Source organism: Haliotis asinina, chromosome 10, assembly GCF_037392515.1.
Source record: "Haliotis asinina isolate JCU_RB_2024 chromosome 10, JCU_Hal_asi_v2, whole genome shotgun sequence".
NCBI classification, from domain to species: domain Eukaryota; kingdom Metazoa; phylum Mollusca; class Gastropoda; order Lepetellida; family Haliotidae; genus Haliotis; species Haliotis asinina.
In genome coordinates this window covers 24,818,426-24,836,927 of record NC_090289.1, presented here as the reverse complement: position 1 = coordinate 24,836,927, position 18,502 = coordinate 24,818,426, and the positions used below count along the sequence as shown (strand labels likewise).

At 41.0% G+C, this 18,502-nt stretch overlaps 1 protein-coding gene across 1 annotated transcript; it reads right to left on the bottom strand.

The window, feature by feature from the left end:
* Positions 1-843: 843 nt before the first annotated feature.
* LOC137298002 (IgGFc-binding protein-like) lies at positions 844-17,781 on the bottom strand. The gene is made up of 3 exons (XM_067830022.1): positions 17,644-17,781; positions 2,409-3,670; positions 844-1,885 (listed from the first exon to the last, which is right to left on the bottom strand). The coding sequence occupies exons 1-3, from the start codon at positions 17,699-17,701 to the stop codon at positions 1,433-1,435; spliced, it is 1,773 nt and encodes a 590-aa protein (XP_067686123.1). The 5' UTR covers positions 17,702-17,781; the 3' UTR covers positions 844-1,432.
* Between the last annotated feature and the right edge of the window lie 721 nt (positions 17,782-18,502).

Below are 18,502 nucleotides of genomic sequence, written 5' to 3'. Positions count from 1 at the left end.
ATGAACAAGGGTTTTGTCACTATTATTGACATATGAAAGTCGAATTAAACGAATCTTCCAATCAAAATATATTCAAGTCATGAATCGAATAGTTATTTTCAGCAACTTCCCCTTCTTCACTTTTAAAGCTTGTGTGTTTCAGTTATTACCTGGTCAAACAATCAGTCATTACCGTTGCTTTTTCTCTTTAAGGAAAACTGGCGAAGCACACACCTTGGATGATGTCAGTTTGAGTCTCAAAGGACCAGGGCCTAGATTTTCGAAGCTCTCGTAGCGGTAAGACATTCGTATGTTAATGTTAAAGTATGGCACTTACGACGTACTACTAGGCTAAGAGAGCTTCGAAAATCAAAGCTAGCTATTCTCGAAACGTTCGTAGTTCCTACGCACTTCATAAGCCTATTCTTAACACATTGGCTGCGATCAAAGTTAAGAAGGGATTCGAACGTTTCGTGAATAAGGACTCTCTTTTCATATCTTAACATTAACTTACGGCTATACTATCGCTAAGACAGCTTCGAAACTCTAGGTCCAGGCTTATACGGTTTCCAGTTTCATGCATGCAGGGTAAAGAGCAGCTGTGTGGAAATCATTCTTACCCTGGGTTCCGATCCACAAACGTTCGTATTCTTGCGATCTGTCATAACTCTAAAGATTACCATAGTCTTACGAATGTAGCGTAGCGCTACGCCTTTTGAGTTCCTATCCAGATCCATAAAACGTTCGTAGCACTATGACATTTGTAAACCTGTGATGAAGCAGTTACGGCATGGCGTAAAGTTACGAACGCTTTGTGGTCGGGTCCCTGGATATTTACCCTGTTTGCAATGCCACTGAAATACCTTTATTTATTTATTTATTTGTTTGTTTGTTTGTTTGTTTGCCTTTGTTAATTACAACACATGTCTTTGCTGTTTGTTTTAACACACGAAATGTACAAAAATACGCTTAAATGTTAATGGGTTCCATGTATGTAATAAATACTATTTTTTTTATCAAAGTATTCTTTTTGAAAGTTAACTGGTGTACTCAACATTACAAAAACAAAGTTTCACTTCACATTCAGGTTTCGGACTAAGGGTCCATAGCAGAGGCTGTGCGATACTGAAATATAACAAATACTTGTTCCATAGATAAGCAAGTGAGTGATCTGATTACATGTGAATACTGACGTATTTTCACATTCTATCCATTTATGTCCACAGAGAAATAGACTTCTCAATGTCAGAGAAGACGTTCGCGAAATCACTTTTTCACATGTTTTCACTTACGCTACAGTTGGTGTTGTTTTGTCTAAAACTTTTAATTGTTATAGAAAACATAGTGGATACATATCTCAAGTCCAAATGTTTTATATGTTTGGTCAGTCTGTCGATCTTGAATTCCCGAGGGGGTAGTTATATGTACTTATGTGCCCTATTTCCTGTGTACCTCACACCCTTGAGTCATCTGGCTGAACTCCGCCAAAAAGGTCTCTCACAAGTCTTTCTCGGTCGATACACAAAAACACAAAAAATATCAAGCATAATATCCCCACTGCAACCCATCCCATAACTTCGCTGACGTAATCATTCACAGTGTAACTGCGCATGTTCCGGCGAAAAGCGGAAGTGCCAGGAGGGTACAGTCGAAGCTCCTTCTCTATTCTTGCAAGCACCACCTGCAATTGCTCCGTTGACACTTGTGTTGAGGTCGAGGTCTTCAAAGTCGAAGTTGATGTTGTTTTCAGTGTAGATGTACCTGTTGTGTCGGCATTTGTTGGACATTCCTGACCTGTCGTCGTTATTGATTCAGTGGTGAGTTTTGAGTACTTATCCTGCCAATGAGATTCGTTGTAGAGTCCAAGACACGGGTTGTAAGCGGGTGGAATAGTCCTGGTCCATTTCTGTTGGGGAGAATGGATTCGTCAAAAACACCCACTGGAATAAATACCCTGTTCATGGAAACTTACTGGACGTCTATTAATAACAAGATCATTATGTGGTACCAATTGTTGGTTCGTGTCTGATTGTATTAGCTGGAAATTTAACTGGAAACAAATGCCCTCAGGACCAATGATGTTTTAGAATGATTTCACACGAATTAATATTTTAACAGAATAAATCTTATCAAATTTAAACTAACGGGCAAAGGAAACGACACCAAGTCGAAATCATTGATATTACAAAGCGAAAAAGGACAGTGAATTTTAAGAACAAGTGTATGGCAACGTTTGTAATGTCAGTGATTCCGACTTGCCCGTCAGTTTAGTTAACATGAAGTAAAGATGTTGTATTTTTAACAGTTGTTTTTTTTACAGTTATGACAACATAAGTTGTCGAAAGAATATTTACATTTTCAAAAGAAAATTATCAAACCGTAAGTGAATGCTCGTGTGATTTGGCCAGAAACCAGAAACAAAGCATTACCGTATTGATGGGAAGCAGTCTCATTCCTACAGGCATGCAGTAACTTTCTATGTGTCGTCCACTCATTAAATAGGCAGAGAAGGTCGTCAAACCGCTGACCCTAATGACATTTGTTTCATTGGTCAGTAAGAGATACGCCCCGAGAAGACCAGATTCATTGTGGTACAGCCATACTGTCTCCTCTGGCATGGCTTGTCCATTCAGGGTCAAGGTTTCTCTGAGATCAGAAGTGCCTGTGATGACGACATAATTGACGTCATATCTCTCATGGAGTGTCGCGACCGTCTCAGTTATCCACTGTTCTACAGGAATGACTAGCATCATGCAGGGATCTGTAGGACTTTTCCGGTGATCCCCGACAACAAACTTCACCAGCAATACCGGTTCATCTGCCGACACCGAGCACATTAATTCGGAACTGAGGTTAAATTCAGCAAAGCTGCCTTCATTCTCCAGGAATATTGTACCACTCGGCAAGGTTACTGTGGTGTTGGGTGCGCTGGTGATGATTCTGTAGAAGTCGATGAGAAAGTTTTGGCGTCCAGGAGTGACTGGTGTAAGGAACGTCTGTCCCCATGTTTGAACAGAAGGAATCTGTTCTACCAGGTGTTCACTGCAACATTGATCAGGGTACCCTGTCTTCGAATTTCCACTGTAAAATACAACAGGTTTGTCTGCGTGTATGTAAGAGCCTGTGAGATCGTGACTAGTTTTTAGTTGAAAAGTTTCATAACTACCAAGGGTGACAGCGACTGATCCTCTGATATCCACGAGAACACCGTCGAAATATACGGGGAATTCACTTTCAAGAGATGGGAGTTCTATGTGGACATTGGTTGGTTCAGAGCCTGATGTCACAGCAAACTGACACCCATGCTTGCAAATGCCATAGGTCACAGCGTAGTAGTCCATCCCGAGGGAGTTGACGGGAAGGGCAAGGTAGCCGTCGGTTGAAGGGTCTTCCATATTGATTGCAAATACAGAAAAAGGACCATCTCCAAGCATGTGTATATTCTTTTTTGATTTTCCTGTTCCCTCCGTTACGATGTTATGTGGTAGTGAGATTCTATACTGTCCATCACTGGGGATTGTCACACTCATATTGGTGACGCCCTCGCCTATGTTGTCTTTGAATGTGACGTTAACGGTGACGTCATGCGGTAGCGTCGACGCCAGTAGTATCTCCTTGCCTAAAGGATCTCTAATACGATATGTATCCATGAAAGTGACGATAAATTCGTAACCAGAAGAATTTTGTGCACCTGTAACATAAAACACGGTGATCTTCAGACATGACATTTCGAATATGGATTTTAATTTCTGGGTGTTCTTTCAATACTGGAGTTGATACATGACTGGTAGTAAGGAAGGATAACACAGTATGGTGAACAAATGTCTTTATTACATTGGAAGAGACGTTTCGGGGTTTTAATCTAACACCGTTATCAAGCACTGAGAACCTACTCTGAAACGTTGGTCTCACAGTTTGTCATCCATATAGTGTTATCTTCCTTTGCTGCACCGACGTCTACATACTTTCAGTTCATCCATTTCACTTAACACGGGAGGAATGAATTCCACGCATAAATGGCTGATTATATAAAACATACTGACATTTTCACACAAAGATGTAAACCCGAAAGGCGAGCTCAGATTTTGTAAAATTTCTTAAACAGAATTACTTTATTGGGGTGGATAATGAGTTTAATCAAATTTGCGCAAATTACTTTTCATGACAGGGACTGAGTGAGTGAGTGGCGGTCTGTAAATAATCGTGTCTGGACCAGACAACCCAGTGATTAACAGCATTTGGGATACGATGACATAACCAGTCCGCCAGCCTGACTGTCCGAGTCGACTCTTTAGTCGCCTCTTACGACAAGAATGGGTTACTAAAGATCAGTTCTAACCCGAATCTTTACGGGTTTCTAAAAAAGTGCAGAAAGTTATATGAGCTAATAACGAATAATCAACTGAAGGAATAATAGAATGCTTGTAATGCGCTATTTTCATGCATGACATGCTCAAAGCGGAAAAGAAGTATAGGATACAAAACAGACACTAAGATAGAAGAAACGACTGGTGATACATGGATCACAGTTCAGTTAATTGTTGTTTGCTAGGCTAATCTGAAGAAGTAACTGTAACTCGGTGATACATTATGCTGAGTTGAATGTATTTACACTGGCCCAAAAAAGAAACGCATAGGTGAAAATCCAATGTTATGAGAGATGATTTATTAACTTAAATTGCACAAAAAGTAATGGAACTTGAGCAATGATAATTCACACGGGTATTAACAAATGTGTGTCAAGACATATACAATCATTCACAGTGGTATTAAGCGTCTCTATTTTCCATGGCATAGTGAGAGAGTCAGTATCTGGTGTGACCACCACGGGCATCAATTACTGCTCTGCATCGCCTGGGCATTGACTGTATAAGACGTCGTATCCGCCTTTGTGGGATTCTTCTCCACTCATCTCGCAACGCATTCACCAACTGTAGACGTGTCTGTGGCTGCGGCTGTCGACGTCGTAACCGTTTACCCAATTGGTCCCATAAATGTTCAATTGGGTTCAAATCCGGCGATTTTGAGGGCCATGGAAGAACTGTAATGTTGTTGTTGGCAAGGAAATCCGTGGTAATGCGTGCTGTGTGCGGTCTTGCATTGTCGTGCTGGAAAATTTCCCTTCTAGCGTCAATTGTAGGAACAACATGACGGTTCAGAATTTCATCCCGGTAGCGTACAGCATTGAGATTCCCTTGCACATGCACCAACTGTGTCCTGCCGTTCATAGATATGCCTCCCCACATCATTACACCTCCAACACCGTGTCTGTTGCCCTCACGAACGCACTGTCGAGCATATCTCTCATTTCGACGTCTGTAAACACGCATCCTTCCATCATGTCTGTACAGCAGAAAACGTGACTCATCGCTGAACCAGATCCTCCTCCAATTCAAGAGGTTCCATGCCCGAGCGTTCCTGCACCACTGAAGACGTGCACGACGGTGATGGGGATGCAGAACAGGTCCTGCATGAGGTCGCATAGGTCGAATTCCATGCTCTCTTAGGCGATTCCTGATGGTTTGTGGAGAGACTCTACGCAGCCCAGGAACGTGATCAGCGGTATACGTAGCAGTGACGGCCCGATTACGCAGATGAAGCACCCGGATGTAGCGGTCTTGTGCTGGAGTTGTCACCCTTGGTCTCCCACTCCTTGGACGGTCTCTGGTCGAGTTGTGTTGCGTGTATCGTTGCCAGAGACGGGAAATCGTGCTCTGCCTCACATTCAGACGTCTGGCAACTGATGACTGACTTTCCCCAGCTTCCAGACGTCCAATGGCTCTATTTCTCTTTTCTTCATTTAACCTTGGCATTTTTCGCGTCGCATAGAAAGAAATTCGAAGAATGAATCGCAACAGGACCTGTCCCCTTTTATAGCCATCATAATCAAGATTGAGATCCTGCATTTGCACGTGCATAATGCTTTCAGATTTTCCCACGTGCAGATTATACAAAGCGTTTTCAAGGTGCTGTGGTGTGGCGAATAATCACCAGAGGTTGTGTTTGTTTGTCTGTTTTGGTTGTATTGACTATAAAAACACTTAATATTTACATTAATTGTCATTCCATTCCATATTTTCCGAAAAAATCTACTTTCAGCACTTTACAAAGAGATTTCAGCTATGCGTTTCTTTTTTGGGTCAGTGTAGAAATGTACAATGCATTTCAATTAGGCTCTTTTGCACTATGAAAAATATTTGAATCTTTCTATTCGTTTGTAGATTTCGTGCTTTTAGACATCAAATAGAGCAACATAAGTCGATTAAATAAGCAAAACTCTAGACCATCTAAGCTAACGAGACCCGAGGATGCCGCGTTATGTATTACACAATATAAATCATGAAGTTGATCAACAATATATCGTGTGATTATACGGCCAGCTACTAAAAGAAATGTATGGACCAATAAATTACACCTAAACTACTCTAATGAGTTTTTTGCTTAACAGCAGAATATCTCCGCTTCCACACAGCAGTGAGTGAGTGTGTGAGTGACTGAGTGAGTTTAGCAATATTCCAGCATCACGGTGGCGGACACCCGAAACGGGCTTCACACATTGAATCCATGTCAGGAATCGAACCCAGGGTCTTCAGCGTGACGAGCGAACCCCTTAATCACTAGGGTACCCCACCCCTTGGTCGACCTTGAATTCGACACATGATGACATTAATGACAAGGTCTAGTTTTGTTTCCTTGTTGAGTAACGTCGTACTCAGTACTTCTAACTATATGGGATCGCTCTGAAAATAACAGACCAGACAATCCAGTGATATCAGCACAAACATCGATCTACGCAAAGGGCACATGTGTCAACTAGGTTAGCAAGCCTGACCACCCGATCCCCTTACCTCGAACGACATGCATCGGTCAAAATTAACGTCGTGTTCGGTTTTATCGAAATCAGTGCGTTTCTGAGCCATCACTTGACCGTTTGATTTGGATCTAGGCTAACTGCCCCTGCCCCAAGCGTTGAATAGTGCTGTTGGAGGAAATCGGAGAACATGTCAAGGAACACTTCCATGAAATTATGTTCCCTTATTTGTTTCCCTCGGTGTATTTTGAAAATCATGAAATTTGTTGAATTGAACACTGATATCATGCGCCTACAGTATTTAACACATTCAGATTGTTAGTGGAACACCTGTATAAGACACACATTCAGATTGTGAGTGGAACACTTGTAGAAGACATACATTCAGATTGTGAGTGGAACACCTGTAGAAGACATACATTCAGATTGTTAGTGGAACACCCGTAGAAGACACACATTCAGATTGTTAGTGGAACACCTGTAGAAGACACACATGAAATAGCCACGGTTGTCAACAACTGAACTAGACCGAGTCAGTTGAATGTCGCAGATAGGGACTTGGAACAGTCATGCTGCCAGAACGTTCGAATGTACAAGGCAGATGTAACAACAAACAGTAGGACAGAAGGACAATCCAGGCCAATGACATGTCTGTTACAGGATCGGAAATTCCCCAAACTGAGTGAGTGAGTGAGTTCAGTTTTACGCCACACTCACTAATATTCCTGCTTTATGGTGACGGCGTGTAAATAATCGAGTCTGGACCAGACAATTCAGTACAAGCATAGATCTACGCAGTTGGGATGTGTCAGCCACGTCAGCGAGAATAGCGACCCGATCCCGTTAGTTGCCTTTTACCACAAGCATGGGTTGCTGAAAACCAACTCTAATCTTCACGGGTATATTCCCAAAAGATTACATTGGAGCTGTTTATATCTAGTGTATATTTTATGCATGTTTGATCCCACAGAGACCTTTGGGGGCGACCATAAGAGTTGCTGGAGATACACAAGTGTTACGAGTACAAACGAGATTCACTGAAAATGGCAGTCAAACTGTTCTCCTAGATCGAGAACATACCCTTATCACAACGCGAATCGGGTTCTACAAGCCAGTCTCAACGCTATGACGATCCTTACTCTCATGCCTCATCAACCAGGGGCGTAAACAATTGATATGATAGAAATGACGTGTCAGCACAAATGCACTTGCTAGTGCGTGTGCGTGTTCGTGTGCGTGTGTGCGCGCGCGTGTGTTTTGTAAAGCGTCCGCCAGCCACCCTAAAGTCTCAGGTTTGATACCCCACATGGGTACATGTGTAAAAACCCCTTATGGTGTCCCCCGCCGTGATATAAAAGCGGCGAAAAGTCATACTCACTGATCTCTCCCCAGGATTTGCTACACATCAAAATAGTTTTGATTAAGTGAAATTTCAGTGCTGGGAAAATGGAGATTGGAATTTTTAATTTAAATGTCATGTTTTAATCAAAATCTTGTAGATCGTTGCGTCTGATCTTCTAAAACTATAGCTCCCTCGGCTCTTTCGCTTCTTTTGGGTTGACGTATGGAGAGTTACAACCTCTTTAGTCATGTATGCAAATGTGCACGCAAGTATTCGCGTGTGCATATTTACACTGTGTTTCTATATGTGTAAAGTTGCACCCTACGTATCTGTACATTTGTTACAGGCTGATCCACATTTTGAATTTGAAGAGAAAAACAAAGGGTTATCGGAAACAAAATGTTCCAAACATCGTTCTAACGCCCAGGTTACACTTTCAGTTGGTTCGATAACCAATTCTAACATGAAAACAAGAAACATGAAAGAGTAAGTGAGTGAGTGAGAACAGTGTTTTGCTGTATGTTTTGAAAAGCTGTAATCAACCCCAACATATAATGGATGCGGCATTTTTGTTGCCGTGACAAGTACCAATTTTTCAATTTTCGGATACAATACGTTATGATACTTTCAGGAAATGTATGTAATTGATAAAGATTCCGCGCCAGGTCGCAGTCAATAGGTTTATTTCCAGAGAGACCGGCCCATGCGTACAACATGTTTCACTATACCGAGAGAGGGCTAATTGTTTTACACAGTCCAGGATCTTTCTGCGGGGTTGGAGGAGAGACGTGTTGTCATGCTTACCATTTAATGTTTTATTGCTTTATTCAAGTGCATTCCACACGTTTTAAATTATTATATTAACCTTCAGCCTGCTGAACTGTTTTGGCATCAGATCTTTAAAGAGGGATATGTACTTCACACCTTCAATATATCCATTTCACTTAACACGGGACAAATAAATTTCGAGCATAAATGGCTGATCATACAAAAACATACTGACATTTTCAGACAGTGGTGCACCTTTTTTGAACAGATTACTTTATTGGGTGTGGAATGTGTCCCATATGAGGAGTCTAATCAAGGTCTGCGCAAATTATAATTTCCATAATTGCGAGTTTTCCGCCCCTCTCAGCAATATCCCCCCCCCCCCCCCCCCCCCCCCCCCCCCCCACACACACACACACACACACATGACGGCGGCCTGAATATGATCTGGACCAGACAATCCAGGAATCAAAAGAATGAACATCGATCTAGTCAGCTAGGATACGATGACGCAAAGTAATTTCAAGAATAGTGATTCAGTGAGTGAGTTTTTGTTTCACGCCGCACATCACTATTCCAACTATATGACGACGGATTGTAAATCATCAAGTCTGATCCAGACAGCCCAGTGATCAACATCATGAGCATCGATCTACGCAATTGGGATACCATGACATGTGTCAACCAGGTCAGCGAGCCAGGTCAGCGAGCCCGATCCCCTAGTCGCCCCTGGGTTACTGAAATTCAATTCTAACCCGGATCTTCACGGGTAAATTTCCATAGCAATGCATCTCTTAAACAAATAATTCCCACCTCATACCCACCAACAGCACGATAGTTAATTGTGAACCATTTCACCAAACTGTTTAGTTTTAAAGATGACCATTTCCATTTCAGAACTGAGAATATTGTAACAGGACAACCATCGTCCAACTATTTCCAAAAACAAAAAAACCTATAAATGCAACCAAACCTTATGATATATTTGTTATTATTTAATCTGCATTCTTAATCTTTATCCCTGCCGCAGTGTACATTGTCTTGTCCGCCACCATGTTCCTCTTTGTCACTTCCATTAATTACTGTATAAGACATTTATGGCCTTTACTGGTCATCCACATGGCTGTGCCTGTCATCACATCAACTGTACAACGAAGTGATATTGTTTCTCTATCTATTTACTGTTGAGTCTTTGTCCTTCCATTCTTGTAAAACATGTATATGTATAGATGTTCACAATATTTGGTGAAGGCTGGTATTCCGACTGTCTGTGTGGGGACGACCGCGAGCAGGATAATGCCGTTCGGAAGAGACACCCTGGGGTTGGGCTTGAAATCTACTGGTGAACTCAACTATCACTTCGTCTTCGTCAACGTATTGTTTGTCTTAAGTATAAGCGAATTCCCCAGTCGACCGTATGCTACGCGTTGACAACACTGTAATTTATCAGAAGTGCCATAAGAAAGTCATAAAATTTTCAGAATACAAGGACAACTGATAAATATTCAGTAGGTCAATTTGAAGGATATTATAAGTTGTTAGGGAAACATGGGTTGATGTACCCTCGTTGTGTGTTTAGGCCCGATGGTCAGAAGGTTCAAGGAACATCGACGATACATCGACGATACATCAAGCCATCGGCCCAGAGGGACCAGTAAACGACGTATTTAGCTTACCGAACACCGCTATTTGAAGCACAATCACAATACCTTTTGTTGCCATCGCTACATTTTGCAGACAAGAACAACAGATTTCGATCGATTTGCATTCGCAAAACAACGGTGATTTCCGTACAGCATACGTGATTCAATGTTATTCAACATAAAATTCTACCAGGAAGTATCAAATGAGTTCACAGCGGGGTACATAGAAAATGTTCTCACTTGAAAGTGGAGGACATTCAAAATAATAGAGGGACGCTCTCCCAGTCAGAAAACAACATTTATGTGCGGGATATGATAATTAAAATGTTCCAGTGGGAGCGTAGTGATGATTCGGTAATGCTGAATACGTAGCTCGTCATGCCGAAGACCCGGGTTTGATTACCCACATGAGTTCAGTATGTGAAACCCATTTCTTGTGCCTCCAAGTGATATTGCTGGAATATTGTTAAAAACGGCGTAAAACTAAGCTCAGCTAATCACTTAATAATGTACAGCTGTTTATAGCTTTTAACAACTGAAATTGTTTATCTATTTTCCCACACTGTCAATGTGAATGGACACCAGATATTGACCAGTACATCAGCAAAGCGTGACTGATCAGTGTTCAGTTATTATCTTTCACCTGAACATCAATTTTATGAAAAGGCAACAATTTATTAAAAATGTTTATTTACCTACTGTATTTTGGTCCTTGAAAAATAAATATAACAAATAGATAAGATCAATAACACACACATACAACACTCTTGAATGAAATGCTTTATTCCCAAACAGAACAATGCTAAAATATGACTATCAATATCTTCAAACAGTACATGAGATATTTGTTTAATTACAAAACCTAAGGGGCACTTCAAGTGGCGAGGTTACATATTTATCAGAGATCGTTATTTTTTTCAAAACGAATAAAGACACATATATACTTGGACGATTCCTGCAGTTCTATTCTGTTTGAGATGGGTAACTTAATTTTGATAACCTAGGTTTATAAGTTGTCACGTTTTTATCAAGCGCAAACAATTCATTGAGAGTTGCTAATTTGAATCACCTTCAAACTGTCATAGTAATAAGCGTGACAACACATTTCATTATATGTGTTGCTGTTAGTTTTGTTAACAATAGTTTACGTTGTTCACTCGTCCATCGGGGCCTATGGATTGATGTACCCGCAATGTTTGTTCAAACATCGTGGGACCACTGAACAACGTCTTTATCTCCCGAACACAAACTTTTTGTAGCCACCATTTGATTTTGCAGACAAGTAAAACAAATTCAGAGTTATCACCCTTCCATCGATTTGCATTCGCAAAACGTCGGTAATTTCCGTACATCATGCGTAATTCAAAGTTATTCGAGATAAAGAATTACTACCGTGAAGTACCAACTTAGTTCGGCATTCTCAGCGGGGTATATAGAAAGTACTCCCATGTACTCCTTGTTTAGTGAAAATAATCAATCAGAAATCAATCAACCAATCAGAAAGCGACATTTATGTGGAAAGTAAGATTAAGTTCGTGTAGACTGCATGGATCTAAAGTACCTGGTATCTGGAATACAGACGAGTGAGTATGGTATTATGCCGTTTTAGCATTGTTCCAGCAATACCCAGCCGGGGAACACCAATATGGCTTCACAAATTGCAATCACGTGTGGAATCGAACTCTAATCGAACGCTTTAATGACCAGTCTACCCCTTTTGTACTCAGAAACATTTGCAACTGCGTCTTTAATATTCTGGACCTTTTCGGGAAAGACCAGTAGCAACATTATGTCACTGTTGTTCCGTTATATCGCTGTCCCATTTCACGAAAATGATATAAATAAACCAAGCAGGAGTCCATTACGATTGCAGTTGTTTAAGCATTGGTGGATATAGCTTTACGTTGCACTCGGCAATATTCCAGCTGTATGTAAATAATCGAGTCTGGACCAGACAATCCAGTGATGGACAACATGAACATCAGTCCATGCAAATGAGATACGATGACATGTGTTAACCAAATCAGCGAGAATGACCACCCGATGCCGTTAGTCGCCTCTTACGACAAGCATGAGTTACTGAAGATCAGTTCTAAACTGGATCTTCACGGGTAAACAAGTCTCGCTTTAGGCCACGCCCACATAGGTCACTAGTCAAGAGTACGCCTATATCCGAAAGTTCATCAAACGGAATTAGTAGCAAAGGTGACAAAATGAGACATTGTGCAAACATTTTACATCATTTTATGTAATGGCAGAAATGAAATTCGATGTAAGTGTTCTAATAGAAACACGAGTACACGATGCATGCGGGGTGTTATATTTACCGTGGTATTCATTATCCTGTGCGTCTCCTGAAATCGATGACTCAACGATCCAGATTCTTGTCCATAATCAATATTGAAAAGAAACATACAATTTTTTTAGCAATTACGGATTTTTTTATCAATTAAGCAAGTCGCTCCCGTGCGCTAAACGTCTAGACATAGATTGTCGATGGTCTCTTAGCGCTTAGTGCCATATGTTAACATTAACTTACGACTATCCTAGCGCTAAGAGTGCTCAACGTCTTGCGATATGGCAGAAGAAGGTTGCTGTAGACAACATGAGAGGTTGAGTGAGTAGCCACTTTAAGCAATACTCCAGCAATATCAGCGGGACACACCAGAAATAGGCTTCACACATCGTGCCCGTGTGGGAAATCGAACCCTGTTCTTCGGCGTGAAGAGTGAACTCGATAGGGACATCCTGTTACAGTCACGTTGTCCTCATGACAGCTCTGAATGGTTCGTCAAAGGTCTATACATGGCTACGAAGCACTGGTCAGTTGACCACCATTCTTTCATGCTTGACTACCATGTCTTTATGCGACATTACAGCCATGCTGGTATCAACGTCAATTTTTATTCTAAAAATCTTTCTTTGTAAAACCTTTCTTTAATAAAAGCTTTTCCCGTTTCCAGATGCAATGAATTTGCTATGGCAAAACATTGATCAGACAAATGTCCAAACATTATATACTGCTTTCTGTAAAGTACAGTAGGGTATTAACTTGTAGAGGTGCAAGCAATGAATAGACGCAAATGATGATGGATGTGCATGCGTTTATATAATCACCAAGGGATGGGAAACATGAGCCATGGGTGATTTCACAGTTTCACGAGGTGATGACATATGGGTTGTTGAGTATTTTGTTGGTTCACGAAGCGATGGGACACATGGTCAATGGAGATGTTGACATTTTTAAAGATACAAGTAGGACACATTGTGACGTGAATTCTGAACCAAACTCATAATGGCGCACAGGTCCATGGGAGTTACCAAGCCATACTGAGGTATAATTAAGGTCTGTACCAGGCAAATCGATCTACACGATATACATATTTTAGTACATACACATGTATATGTTTTTCAAAGGCTTGATTTACAAGGACTCCAATCTGCTCTAGGTATGCTACTGCTTTAGACCCAGTGCCAGACGCGTGGCCAGAAGGTATGTGTCTACACGTCTAGTGAAAGGTGTCCATCGACACATGTGTAGAGCTTGTGTTCAAAGGCAATTAAGTATGATAGTTTGGGAAAAATATGTCTCGTGTGTACATTCTATGGGAACATGCCCTCGGGTCTTGAGCGAGGATATGTATAACAATCAATCAAATGTCATTAAAAACACTTCCGACAAATTGATGAAACTGAAGTATGGAACTATTCTAGAGCAACACCGTATTTTTATCGAATGTATTGACCACTACCAGGGTTTAGTATCCTTGGGTTACAAATACTGCCATGTTGTTTAGTTTCGAAGTTATGTCAATAAACCCATCTCGGTAGACAAATACGCAGAAGGGAAAAGATAAAAAGGCATTAGAACTAATGATAGATATCAAACCAGAAATCTTTAGAATAACAATATAAATTCATATGAAAATGATCATTTGCAGCTGCCAAATATCATTTACAGTCCAAAGCGTAACGAATATAAAACCTCCGTTGGTTACAAAAGGTCCTCTCTAGAATTTCCATTGGCGTTTTCGTTTATATTACACAACTGAAGAATCATGTTGTTGTTAGTTACCTATTTTTCATCCCGATTCCGATCTTGTTTCGTAATCATGCGTTCCTCGTGGCATCCTCTTTTATCAAGTGTATTGCATCCCCACTGCTGTGATACATATTCCGAGCCTAAGCCTATCACAGCTCGACAGAAGAATTCGAACTGAACTTTGTGTAACTTACTGAACGGGTCCAGAAATTATGACTAAAGATTTACACTCTTCAAACAGAAGAAAGAAAGTGAGTGATTATGGTTTTACGCCGCTTTTAGCAATATTCCAGCAATATCACGGCGGGGGACACCAGAAATGTGCTTCACGCTTTGTACCCATGAGGGGAGTAGAACCTGGTTCTTTGGCTTGACGGGCGGACGCTTTAGCTATTGGGGTAGCCCACAGCCCCTCAAGCAGATGAACAACTCAGTCTGGCGCTTCCGCTGCGTACAGTATATATGTTTATGGAATCTGAATGATACAAGAATGGAACTTACAGTGGTGGCTACAAGAGACACGATTGTACTGTAAATATTTTAATATATTTAATATAAAATTTCATTGCAGGAGAGCCATTGCGTAATGTTACTTATCCTTCGAAACAGATTCCTTTACGTGTAAAGTGAGCGAGCCAATGAGTTTAGTTTTACGCAGTATTCCAACTATATGGCAGACGATTCGAAACAGATTGCATGCACGTGGGACTAGGGCTCGTCGATCGCACGTTACGCCAGCGTTGACGGCCAGACACATCAGAGACAGACGTCAATGGTGTGAACAACATCGCCGCTGGGGAAATCGTCAATGGGCAAGGGTTATGTTCTCTGATTAGTCGATGTTCACTATAGACTTCCGGGATAGGCGTTCTCGGGTCTGGCGGCGACAGGATGAGCGTTACGCTAACCCCAACGTTCATCAACATGACCGATTTGGTGGTGGTTCTGTTATGGTGTGGGGAGGAATCACTGTGAATGGCAGAACAGCACTTCACATCGTCCAAGGGAGAGTCACAGGCCAGTACTATCGTGACAACATCCTTGACGCCATTGTTATCCCCTTTGCTGGTCGACATTTTGTTTATCAAGATGACAACGCCCGAGCACATCGTGCCAGAATCGTCACCGACTACATGCAGAGGCAAAACATCGTTACCCTGCCCTGGCCGGCTCTCAGCCCCGACTTTTCCCCCATAGAACACGTTTGGGACATGCTCGGGAGACGTGTGAGACAGCGTCAACGTCAACCAGCTACTGTTCAAGAACTGGGCGCAGCGCTGCAAGAGGAATGGAATGCCATACCCCAATTCATGCTTGGTCGGCTGATAAAGAGTATGCCAAGGAGGGTTCATGCTTGTATGGCCAATCGCGGAGGTTTCACACGTTATTGACTTAACTGTAAAATACGTCAAATTCAGTTTATGGACCCTTCTCACCTCTTCATACCGTTTGTGGAAATGGCGCATACATGAGACCGCTGTTCACTGGGTCATCTAGTTCTAGACTTGTCTATTACTGTCCCGACCTATTAGTAATAAAATATATTCACCACAATTTTGGTTACTTCAATATTTTTCCCGAAGATCCCCTACTTAGTTTGAACAGTATATTTCCTCTCCATGGTATTTTCGTCCATGCTAATAACAGTTGGTGGGTGAAGCAACGTCTCTGCACTACGTCAATTAACAAACATATATCAAACATTTAAAAAATATTGCATTAGCATGTTTCATGAATAAACAAAATTCTCACAGTATTCGCACATACTCCTGCGTTTTTTTCATTTTTTCCCTTATTTTTGGAAGTGTGTTATACAACGGATGATGGAACAGAGTTGCATTGACAAATATCTGTTTATATTCATTTCCGAGCTCGTACTTTTGTTTGCTTATTTTATATGTAAGGAGATTTAACTTTGCTGCACACTTTTCTTTTCTTACAAAAGTTGTAGTCCAATACACCCTTATTCCTCGTTATACACTATGAAAGGGAAGGGAATTCTTTTACTCCCAATACTCTGAAAAAAAAACAACGAATGCCATGGTTTAAGGTGTGTAGCGTTTGACGATTGTTTACTCGTGAAAACAGTATCCCGGCTTTTAGTTCCCGTATGAGTACGTTTATATAACGATAAGTTGTAGCATATATTTAGTATTACTTGAAGACTAGGAATATCGTTGAATATTTACCAAGAATTTGACAATATACACTTCGAGAAATGTTGCCAAGATGCATCCTCCAATATAACGATAAACTTCAATACATTGCTAGACCTAACTGTCGAGTGCGTGTGTGTGTGTGTGCGTGCGCGTGTGTGCGTGTGTGCGTGTGTGCGTGAAAAACAATTCTAACAGGTATAGATCTGCACGGGTATACTTAACTTAAACGTGCAAAATTATATGAGATTCATATATGCTCATTTATTTCTTTTTGATTGCTAGAAGAGTACATCCTGATACCTCGAGGCATCCCACATATGAATCTTAACCTCCTCCGTGGTGTAGTTGTTAAAGCGTCCGTCCGGAGACCGAAAGGTCGCGGGTTCGATCCCGACCGCGTCGTATCGAAAACGTTTATACATGGTACTTGGTCCGTGCTGGTATTAACATATTGATGCTGTTGGCATGTACTCTGGGCCATGAGGCCTTAAATTCTGAATAAAGTATATCTGTCTGTTGGTCCCTGTTTTGGCACAACAAAGACTGGTCGGCTCGGAGTCAGTATATCGTGGGGGGTATTCATACTTAACTGCGGTATGGTATCTCAGTGAGCTTTAGTCACGGCTAGTACAGGCAGCCACACATACACACAGGTCATCATATGAGCGAAATAATCTTAAGTACGCCCTTAAACCCCATATCACCTCACATCACATAAACATTGAAACATTTCAGCACGTTGATTGCACATTACCAACACACGCAGCAAAACATGGGCTGCAAATGATATGAATATGTAATAAACAAAAAATAGGTTATGCCAAACAAATCAAATAATCAATCTAACAAGCCACGTATAAAGTTAATAAGAGTATACCAAAACATGACTCGGTTCCTACCTGTATGACTAAAGGTTGCATAAAATACAAGCAGAAGAGAGAAAGCCATTTTCTCCATTTTCAGAGACTGGTCTTAGGAGAACCTTCCCTCTGTGAGAGTTGCCACAAGCACCCGACGGATGAACGGGTATACCGTTTACAATGTCATACCAATCGATACTTCTTGGTTACTGTTAAACGTATGCACGGTACGGCTGGCCGGGAGGTACATTATATGTAAATCATTATATATTTTCAACCCGCCACATATGTAAGTACTTTCCTGTTTCATACATTTTCAAATAAAGGCTTCAGTGTCATATCCTGAATTTTATACAGAAACAAATATCCATACCATTAGTTCATAAAATGTGACTGTTTTGGTATTGCTCTCTTGCAATTTCTTTTAAAGTGATATTGACAAAATCAAATCAAAAATCAAATTCACTCTCTCTTCTGACGTCTTCTGGAATGTACCACGTTACTGTTTAAGCACCTGTGAAATTTCTAAGCCAGAATGACTACCTTTGGTCACTGTACAGAGGTACAGCCACTACTAACTGACACATTGTTCAGTCTGTTTTATCAGGCCTACAACATTCACCTGTTTATCAACAACCCTTGATTATATATTATGTAGGTACCACTGATAGGTAATGACACAACGTTGATTGTACAGGTATAAGAGAATGGTTAATTTTTTAAAGTATAAAACCTGTACCTGTACAACCAATGAGATTATGTGTGAATACCTTATCACGTATATTGAACTGTTTCGATTACACCTATTGTCTCCGATTCGTGAACCAAGAAACCTTCCAGACACCAGACGAATTATTCCGCTATATGGTAACGTGTTCTCTTAAAGGCTGTAGTGATG